The 11,072-nt window shown below is 42.2% G+C and overlaps 1 protein-coding gene across 1 annotated transcript; it reads right to left on the bottom strand.

Moving 5' to 3' along the window:
* Positions 1-1,812: 1,812 nt before the first annotated feature.
* LOC149635068 (uncharacterized) lies at positions 1,813-7,311 on the bottom strand. Its single transcript, XM_089850933.1, has one exon. It carries the CDS (start codon positions 7,309-7,311, stop codon positions 1,813-1,815), a length of 5,499 nt encoding a protein of 1,832 aa, XP_089707059.1.
* Between the last annotated feature and the right edge of the window lie 3,761 nt (positions 7,312-11,072).

The following is an 11,072-nucleotide window of genomic DNA, read 5'->3' as shown; positions in this document are numbered from 1 at the left end:
CAATATAGAAGTTCCCAGGATACCCGTTTAAAGGTCTTATTGACCATGACTTTATAATTACCAAGTAGTCCATCGTTGATAAGAATAATAACGCAGTTGTATACCAAAAAAGATACTTGAATTTATTAATACAATAAACACGTCTGTGCTTGTTGCGTTTACAAAAATTGACTGCCTTTTAGTAGGCGGCGGCGGGGGTTTTTATCCCCGCCAACATTTAGTTTTTTATCTTTACAAGAGCTAGTGGCGCTTAAGGCGCCACTTGTGAGATAAATGTAACTAAAAAAATAGATGAAGCAGACGACTTCGGAGGAACGTGGAGGTCGTCGTTACAGTATACTAGTTACAACTATAGTCTGTCAAACGAAAGAAGAGCCCTGAGAAATTTGTCCAAATTGGTGTCGCCACCATCGACCCCATAGTACTTTATCAACTTGTTTTGTTTTGTCAATAGTCGTCTGTAATATAGTCTGCTATAAACAGATAGGCTTAACCGCAATAGAACCAATAAATTTTGCTATATATATTTAATATGTTTATGTTTCATGGTTTTTTACGATCATCGAGTATTAAAGAATATAAAAAAAATAAACGACAAGACACCAGTTTTATCTTTGTTGAACTAGCATTGCAATATATTTTAATGGCATAAGTTAAAGTACTTGTCCATGAGTCTAAGTAGTAAGTAGTTCAGCATCAAAGCGTCTTCAGTCCACATCTTCATCATATTCTTGCATATTAATTTTAAGAGGTTCAATTGTGGTTTCGATGATGGAATCTTTTTCCAAATACTCGTGCATTATATTCTCGACGTGAACTTTATGAAATAATAAAGCGTCACAAGTCCAGACCAGAACCCTGAAGTACGAAATTGACGAGGTTGCTAAAAGTAGAGGTCACACGGTAGTGAGGATTCTACCGTACCATTGCCAGTTTAACCCGATTGAACTAATATGGGCACAAGTGAAGAACGACGTTGCGAAGCAGAATTCTGGTTGTAGTGGGATTTTGGCCGAGGGGCTGCTCAAGAGTGGGAGAGCTTAGAATACTTTAAAATTCCCGACTGAAAAAAAGAACTTTAAAGCCAATTTTATTCCTTTTAATAAAATTGAAGGGTTGGTCGAAATAACGTCGATTAGTAACATTCGGTGGAATAACAAACTGATATTGTATAAAAACTTAATACTTTAATACGAAATACAAAGGAAAAAAAACAAACTTATACACGGCGAAAGCGAAATTTTACCGTCCCGAGACGGGTAGAGGGAGAGAGGTCGGCCCGTGCCTTCCTCGTACAGGTAGATTTTTTGTACGACTAAAGTTTTCTCATCCATCGAAGTTTTCTCTCTTCGATGAGAAAAATTTGTCATTTTTGGGGGCTCTTGCCCATTGGGTCGAAGGGGTCACGTGCAGTACGGAAGCCGCTTAGCAACTCCATATAAGGAGCGATTTTTCCCTCCAGCGAGGTTGTGACGTCTTAAAGGTTGCATTCCGTAAACATGACTCACGAGAAAGTGAAAGGGGACTCTGGGCAAGAGAAACCCAAAAATGACTATTGACGATAAACTTTTAAAGGGTTAGTGTTTTTAAAGGGTTAGTGAAATGAACATTGGTAATTAAATTTTGTACACGGTTATACACACAAATAGTTTTAAACAAAAATGATTATTAAGCAAACAAATAGGATTATTAAGTAAACAAGCAGAAATTAGTTTCGTTATTTAGTTATTTAGTTAGTTTAAGTTAGATTCAAACAAAATCATTTAACATACGCTCCCCCCCTTGAACTATCAGTTCAAGATAAGGTGCTCCCTAATTTAGCTCAAGGTTGTAAAGGAGGGGTATAGGTCGTTTAAGTCGAGTGCCGTTTGCAAGTCTTACCGAACAAGACCTTACGATACCGTCGCGTCCGCGAAAGACTTCTTCAATTACGGCCATCTTCCAACATAAACGGGGCACATTTTGATCTTCAATTAAGACCACGTCGTTTTTCTTTAATTCCGGTGTTGGAATCTTATTTAAGCGGTGGTGCGCAGAACGTAATTCCAAAAGGTATTCGGATTTCCACCTCGACCAGAAGGTATCAGTTATTCGTTGACGCAATTTCAAACGTCTGGTTAATTGAATTCGCGTAGCAGGAGTTGTAGGGTTTTGCGTAAACGACCTTGAAGGCAGTGCGGTGAGTCGACCTCCGACCAAAAAGTGCGCTGGGGTGAGAGGAGTTGGTTCACCAGCGTCTTGATAGACGTATGATATTGGTCGAGAGTTTATGACGGCCTCGGCTTCTGTTAGGTAGGTCGTGATTTCGTCAATGGTGAGACGGGCCTGTCCCATGGATCTTTTAAGGCAGCCCTTAACTGAGCGGACTAGGCGTTCCCAGAAACCGCCCCACCAAGCGGCTCTTTCTACGATATAATGCCAAGATATCTTTAGGTTGCCAAAGTAACGACATACTTCCGGACTTCGAATGTTTTTGAACAGTTCCTTGAGATCCAGCTCGGCTCTTTTGAATGACTTGGCGTTGTCGGAATAGATGGATTTAACTATCCCACGGCGGGCAATAAATCGTCTAAATGCCTGAAGAAAGCTATCGGTCGACATGTCATTTACCAGCTCTAAGTGGCAAGCTCGAGTTACGGCGCAGGTAAATAACGCAATGTAGCATTTTTGCCCATCTTTCGTGTAAAGGGGTCCAGCAAAGTCCAGACCACAAACTTCAAAGACCGGAGCTGGCGTTGTTCGAAAGGACGGTAGCGGCGCCATTTCGGCGGCAGAGGCTTTAATTCGAGTCCAACGGCAATGGTAACAATGATGTACCACCTTTTTAACTAGTTGCCGACCGCTAGGAATCCAAAAATGTTCGCGGACTTCTACCAGAGTATCGGTCACCCCAGCGTGAAGTAAACGTTCGTGCTCATTGTAGGCTATGAGCTCAGAAAGTCGATGTTTGGACGCGAGAATCCATGGATGGCGTTCTCTGTAGCTCAGAGAGGTAGAGGTTAAGCGTCCTCCCACGCAAAGTAAACCGTCATCGTCGAGGTAGGGGTGGAGTGAATAGATTTTCGATTCCTTTTCTAAGCTTTGCCCGTTACGTAAGGCAGTGACCTCTGTGTGAAAGCAGTCTTCTTGTGATCTCTTGATCCAATATTTTTCAGCTCGTGTGAGCTCTTCCGTTGATAGTTCTTCAAATGACCTGTCTGTTTTCTTTTTCCTGCAGTTTTCAGTAAAACGATAGATCCAGGCTGTTATTCGATACACGGGTTTCAGAAAGCATGTACTGAATTTTTTCAGCTCGAATACCGGCTCGGAAGCAGGCTGGACAGTGACTAGGCCAAGATTAACAGACCGGAAGGAGTTTCTGAGTTCGTCTTGTACTTCCGGGTTGGATACTTGTTTAGTTATTGGTTGTTTTGGGTGAGCCTCGGTTTCTTTACCGAGCCAAGTAGGTCCCTTCCACCATAAACTATTATGTATGAGATCTGATACGGTACTACCACGCGTTGGTAGGTCCGCTGGATTGTCCTTAGTTCGGCAATGATTCCAATCAGCTGGATTTGTTAGGGTCTGAATTTCCCTAACGCGATTGGACACGAAAGGTTTCCATTCGGTCGCGGATCCTCTTATCCATTGAAGTGCTATAGTCGAGTCGGTCCACATTCTAATTTTTGTAGGTCGAATAGCAAAGGTTCCGAGTAGGTGTGAAGTTAAGCGAGATCCTATTACAGCTCCCATTAGTTCCAATCGTGGCATGCTTAGTTTCTTTAATGGGGAAACTCTAGTTCTGCACGAGACCAGCGCTGTTCCGATTTTTCCTTCGCAAGTCTTGAAACGGAGGTACGTGACTGCGGCGTATGCCTTTTCGCTCGCGTCCACAAAGGTGTGCAATTCGATTTCCAGCAAATTTTCTTTGCCCGTTTGGGAATAATAGTACCGTGGAACTTTTACTTCTCTCAGATTTCGGAGTTCTTCGCACCATTCGTTAAATTTCGACGAGAGGTCTGTCGATAATTCTTCGTCCCAGGTCGACCCGTTTTGCCAAAGTTCTTGGAAAAGGAATTTAGCCTTTACTGTAAAGGGTGCTAGTAATCCAAGAGGATCAAATATTCGGGCTACAGATTTGAGTACCCATCTTTTCGTGTTCTTCCGAAGAATGAGAAATTCCAATAGGTCGTCCATGACGAAAATCAGGCAGTCAGATGTGGTGTCCCAGGACAATCCTAGTATCTTCAGAGTTGCTGAATTTGACAGGCTTTGTGTGGATTTCGCTTCTTCTGTCGTTGGGTTTTGAAGGTGCCATAGTTTTCGTAGTTCCGGTGAGTTGGTCTTGAACTTATGTAGTTCCATCCCCGCTTGTTTTAAAATCTCAGTTGATTTGGTAGATATTTCGAAAGCTTCCTCGACGTGCTTTCCTCCCGTGACCAAATCGTCGACAAATAGACATTTATCAACTTTGTCACAGACTTTCGGTTCTTTCTCCTTATACTTTTTTACGTGGTGTCGTATCGTAGCTGCAAGCATGAATGGGCTTGAAGTAACTCCAAACGGGACCCGAGTCATTCGGTATACCAATAGGTTGGAGTTAGCATCTGGATTGTTTACATCAATCCACAGGAAACGGACAGCGTCTCGGTCATTTTCGCAGATCGAAATTTGTAGAAACGCCTTTGTTATATCAGCGGTAAATGCGATACGATTCTCACGAAATCGGATGAGAACGTCCAGAAGTTCTGGGTTCAGGTTAGGCCCTGCTTCCAGACAGTCGTTAAGTGATGGACTTCCTAGGGCGTGTGAGGATGCGTCATGTACGACTCGAAGCTTGGTAGTTTCGCTGGCGACGCGAATGACTTCTCGATGAGGAAGGTAGTAAGTGGGGAGGTCCATTTTTAAGGTCATAGAGGTGCTAACTTTTTCGACAACTCCTGATTCCAACTGTTCCTTAATTACGTCGTTGTAATTCATGAATAGGACTGGATTTGATTGCAGTTTTCTTAGTAAAGCTTGGGTTCTCTTTTTAGCGACGTTGAGATTATCGGCGAGTGTCAATTTATTTGGTTTCCAAGGGAACGAGACTTCATAACGTCCATTTTTGAATTGAATGGACCTTTCAAAAGAGGTTAGAACATCGCTGTGTTCTGGTGATTTTGAATCCGAGTCCCTTATACCAATTGAGTCGAGCTCCCAGAATGTTCGGAGTTGCGTGGAGACTAATTCTTCCTCGGACGGAGTTACGGCGCTTATGTGCATGACTGAAGCCGTGTTTATGCCGATTGACGTGGACGTGACCATCGTTGGTCCGTTTATGACCCATCCAAAAACAGTATTTTGCGCGACGAGTTTGGAAGAAAGGCGTTCGAACCTTCCATAAACAATTCCCCAGTATTCATCTGAGCCCAAAAGCAAATCTATGGAAGAAGAGCCACTTTGGCCATCGTTGTCTTCAAGCGTGTCTACTAGACGGAGTCCTCTTTTCTTCATTTCTTCAACGACACCCGAACTTGGTACCGAGAAGACTGCTCCGCTTATCTCCTTCTTCGATTCGAAAGCTTCGATTGTGACTCGACGCTTGGGGTCAAAAGTGCATGCTAGTTCTAGGCGAACTTTTCTCCTTTTGCTGCGTATAGGTTCAGCTCCCTCAAAGGGGTATACGTCCAGTTCTTCTTCAGAGATTACCGGTAGGTTCAGGCTTTTAGAAACACTTTCCTTGATAATCGTTACCTGGCTTCCGTTGTCCAGTAGACAGCGCAGTTTCTTGGTGCTTCCATCTTTAGGGTTTTTTCCGACGGCCTGGGCCATTTGCAGCAGGACCATCTTGTTCCGACTAGGTTCGTTCGTCCCTACATGATTATTAGCAGCTTGAGTTGGGCTTGAGGTTGACGACTCTTGGTTATACCCGCTTTCTTCATCTTTCCCTTCGCAAAGGGTAATGTGGTGTTTCTTCCCACAATTAGGACAGTTTTTACTGTTAGAGTCGCAGTTTTTCGTACGGTGTTTACTTCGTAGACAAATGAAGCAGCGTTGTCTTTTAAACACGAGGTCTTTTCTTTCTGCTAGAGTTAAGGCTTTGCACTCCGAGGTTTTGTGCTCTGAATCGTCACAGTAAAAGCAGGTTTTTACGTAAGCGCGACCTTTGTTAGTGCCAACCAAAAGAGCGGAGGCAGTAGATTGGGACGATTTTTGATTCCGATTTTTGTAACCAGAGGGGTTAACAAATATTGGCGGTTTTCTAGAATCTGATTCTTTATTTGTATTAGCTTGAGCTCTTTCGCGAAAACCGATTTCTTTCCTCAAAAAATATAGGAGATCATCTACGGAATACGACTTTTGATCGTAGTTACGATTAAAATCAATTGAAAGTTCTAATGGCAAAGTTTTAACTAATACATGGCATAATAAGACACCGTAAGAATTTGTGACTACACCGAGAGATTGTAAACTGCGAATTTGTACTTCACAAGTGTCATACAAACGTTTTAGTCCTTCAATGTCATTAGCTCTCTTTACGGGCGTTAAATTAGTTAAAATGTTCATGTGAACTGCCGTGATATCTTCTGAACAACCAAAGCGTTCTTTCAGATTTTTTATAGCGGTGTCATAATTTTGATCAGTTGAGGCTAATCCCGACATTGACCTAGCGGCAGCCCCAGTTAAATAAGATTTAAGATAAGAGAACTTAGCTGATTTTGGTAGAGTAGGGTTGTCGTGGATGGTCGCAGAATATTGAGACCAGAAACTCAGCCAATTTTCGATGTCTCCGTTGAATCGTTCGATCTCCAACTTCGGTAGCCGGACGTTGGGTGCTGATGACGTCACTGAGATGCTTCCCGTCGTAGAGTGCGTTCCACCAGGTGCGAGCGGTGGAGGCGTTTGAGGTACTTGAGGAGTAGGTGTTTGAGGTGGTTGCAAATTAGGTGTTTGGTAGCCGTAGGTTAGAGATGGTGCCCCAGGTTGGGCGGCTGCCTGTTGCATCCTTATACCATCTAATTTCTCCAGGAGGCGTTTAGCTGAAGCACTAGCTTTCAAAATGTCGTCCGCGTACTTGCAGCAAACCTCAAAATCGTTCTCTTGTACCTCATCTCCATCGATTAGGTTTTCGATGAGATTATTAAGGTTTTCTAATTGCGACTCTTTGTCGTTTAGAAGTAACACATAGTTTTCTAGCTTATCCACGTTAGGTGTGGCAGAGTTCAGTTCATTTTTTATAGCGTTGATAGCGCGAGTAGCTGCAGACCGTACTGCACTACGCTTCTTAGTGTATTTAGATAGTTGTTTCGCGTTTTGAGTCGCCTCAACTACTTCTTCGTTTTCCGCCATATTTAATTTTTTTTTTGTTACCAGTTTTAAGACGATTTATACCGAGCGCGAGTGTTCCTTATATCGACGTATTTCCCGGGTTTCGGCACCAAAATGTAGTGGGATTTTGGCCGAGGGGCTGCTCAAGAGTGGGAGAGCTTAGAATACTTTAAAATTCCCGACTGAAAAAAAGAACTTTAAAGCCAATTTTATTCCTTTTAATAAAATTGAAGGGTTGGTCGAAATAACGTCGATTAGTAACATTCGGTGGAATAACAAACTGATATTGTATAAAAACTTAATACTTTAATACGAAATACAAAGGAAAAAAAAACAAACTTATACACGGCGAAAGCGAAATTTTACCGTCCCGAGACGGGTAGAGGGAGAGAGGTCGGCCCGTGCCTTCCTCGTACAGGTAGATTTTTTGTACGACTAAAGTTTTCTCATCCATCGAAGTTTTCTCTCTTCGATGAGAAAAATTTGTCATTTTTGGGGGCTCTTGCCCATTGGGTCGAAGGGGTCACGTGCAGTACGGAAGCCGCTTAGCAACTCCATATAAGGAGCGATTTTTCCCTCCAGCGAGGTTGTGACGTCTTAAAGGTTGCATTCCGTAAACATGACTCACGAGAAAGTGAAAGGGGACTCTGGGCAAGAGAAACCCAAAAATGACTATTGACGATAAACTTTTAAAGGGTTAGTGTTTTTAAAGGGTTAGTGAAATGAACATTGGTAATTAAATTTTGTACACGGTTATACACACAAATAGTTTTAAACAAAAATGATTATTAAGCAAACAAATAGGATTATTAAGTAAACAAGCAGAAATTAGTTTCGTTATTTAGTTATTTAGTTAGTTTAAGTTAGATTCAAACAAAATCATTTAACACTGGTTTCAAACGCTCGACGGTCAAAGATGCAACATTGAGGGCCATTGAACGTGTGACACCATAGAATTGGCGTAGGGCAATAGAGCACGTCGAGAATATAATGCATGAGTATTGGGAAAAAGATCCCATCATCGAAACCACAATTGAACCTCTTAAAATTAATATGCAAGAAGACAGCGAAGACTCTGATGAAAACGTGGACTGAAGACGGTTTGATGCTGAACTACTTATGGACAAGTACTTTAACTTATGTCATAAAAATATATTGCAAAGCTAGTTCAACAAAGATAAAACAGGTGTCTTGACGTTAATTTTGTTTTTTATTCTTTAATACTCGATGATCGTAAAAAATCATGAAACATAAACATATTAAATATATATAGCAAAATGTATTGGTTCTATTGCGATTAAGCCTATCTGTTTATAGCAGACTATATTACAGACGACTATTGACAAAAAAAACAAGTTGATAAAGTACTATGGGGTCGATGGTGGCTACACCAATTTGGACAAATTTCTCAGGGCTCTTCTTTCGTTTGACAGACTATAAGTGAAAAAGTGCCTAGATATCTTAAATCTTGTGAACCGAAAGCAACTAATAATGATCAAATGAAGGTATTTAAAAGAGCTGGGTCGGGTTAAATATTACTACCTCGATTGCACTATTTCAAAGAAAATATCTGATTTCTTTAAATCGGACTTATTTTTGTAATTAAAAACGTAGTAAAACTGTAACTCGTAACACAGTCTATGTTTTGATATAATCCATCGTAGGGACCGTCCATAAACTACGTTGTCTTAAGTCTCGTGCCGCGTGGTCGCATGTTTTTCGCTCGCGCTCGTTTTTAAATTTTACTTTTCAAAAACTTTTTCAATTTTTTGTTAGGCTTAGCTCTAAATTTTAGTATTTTTCATAACTTTAGACTTTTAGTTTGCCTAAATTAGCTGAGTGGACTGGGTTAGTTGAAATGCGGCCCCCAAATTGGCGTGGGGCTTAGAGGCATCACTTTCCAGTACCAGGTTTTTCTCTTTTACTCGCGGTTTTCTTCGGGTTCTCATCGTTCTTTACCTCGTCCACGGGTTTTGTATTTGCAAGGAAACACGGTTACAGCGCTCTAGCGTGCATCTTCAAGATCTTGCCCATTACTATGCTCCATTGGAAAAATACTCCCCTTCACTTTTCGACGATAAGATTGGACATAGACGTCGCTTTCGTTCGCTTTCACTAAAATCTATTTTGGATGTGCATCACGATGATTTTCTAATTTTGGCAGTACGTTTTAATGGCCTAGATAGATGCGGGGACGTGGAATCTAATCCTGGTCCAGTATGACTGTCAAATGTGGGCGTTGCGGTAAGACGGTACGGGATAGCCAGATGGGTATCTTTTGCGAAGCACCACACTGCCACAGATGGTTCCACGCGAAGTGCGTTAATATGTGCAAGAATGAATACCTTCGTTTAAGCTCTTCGGATGAACCTAACACTTGCCCAACATGTTCACTTCCGGCCTTTAGTGATTCGTTTTTGCTGTGCCGGATTCATCCAGTGATGACAGCTTACCACACGCTGTGGGGACATCTCGTTCTAAGAAAATTACATTTGTTCTTTCAAATGTGCGAAGTGTTCGGAACAAGCTTGTGGACATTTCATTACAACTGTGTTCAACTCCCACTGATATCTACGCTTTCACTGAGACGTGGTTAGACGACTCCATTTTAGACTCGGAAATTTTCCCCCAAAACTATGTTATCTTTCGTCGGGATCGACCCACTAGAGGTTGTGGTGTACTGCTTGCCCTACATGATTCTTTATGTCCGTTACCGATCGAGATTCCTGAGGAACTTTTAATAGCGGAAGATGGTACGCCCATCGAGGGTGTTTTTGCGTCATTTCGTTGTGGGACTCGTTCTGCTGTTGTTGGATGCCTATATAGACCTCCTAGATCTTCTATGTCTACTCTACTTACGATGTGTGACCTACTTGGTCAGCTCCATGAAACTCTACCTCCACGTGATCTCTTCGTTTTGATGAGAGACTTTAACATGGATATTGATTGGTTACACCCTTCTCCGAAATCCGCTGCTGAACAGTTTTTCTTCGACACGATCTTTGACTTGGGTCTTCAGGAAACTGTAATAGCATCAACTCGTGGCTCTAGCAGGCTTGACCTTGGCTTTGTTAACGACATTAGATTTTTGGGCGAGACGTTGGTCCGTGACAACCTTCCTGGCTGTGATCATCTCGCTGTCACTGGTGTATTGGACCTTCCCCGTAACTTCGTTCAGCGTGTCAACAGAACTATACTAAACTACAAAAACATCGTTTCGGCAGATCTACAAGACTCAGTCAGATATGCTCCATGGGAGTTGGCGTTCTCGACAAACATCAATGAAACATGGGACCTTTTCCTGGACCTTTTTTGGGCTCTTGTTAAGGACAATATTCCAAGCACTACGCTACGAGGCAATAAACGATTACCTTGGATCACTGGTGACCTCGTGCATCAAAGTCATGTGAAGAACTCTCTATTTAATAAAGCCAAACGAAGACAACGTGAGTCGGATTGGAGCGCTTACAAAGTATTTAGCAATAGTTTACGACGTAGAACGCGTATCGCTTACGACCATTATGTAGCGGGTCTTCATGAAACCCTCGCAATGTACCCTAAACGTTTTCGGACCTTTATACGCTCTAAGAATCAACTACCGCCACCGTCCTCCTTTACGGGAGATTTTGGCGAAGTCTCCTGTCCTTCCATGGTGGCGCGTGTGTTTGGCGACTTTTATAAATGCTTCAGTATCCCGGATCCAGATCTAACTTTTCCGACTTTGGATGCTCAGGGACCTCACTTTTCCATGGATTATGTCACTCGTTTAGATGTGGAAATTG

Source organism: Phalangium opilio, unplaced genomic scaffold, assembly GCF_054372755.1.
Source record: "Phalangium opilio isolate 3A_F unplaced genomic scaffold, DU_Popi_V2 ptg000095l_1, whole genome shotgun sequence".
Classification (NCBI taxonomy): domain Eukaryota; kingdom Metazoa; phylum Arthropoda; class Arachnida; order Opiliones; family Phalangiidae; genus Phalangium; species Phalangium opilio.
This window is presented reverse-complemented; position numbering and strand designations above follow the sequence as displayed.

Excerpts from the sequence above, each read along its gene's own strand:
- LOC149635068 (XM_089850933.1), bottom strand. The coding sequence starts at position 7,311 with ATGGCGGAAAACGAAGAAGTAGTTGAGGCGACTCAAAACGCGAAACAA.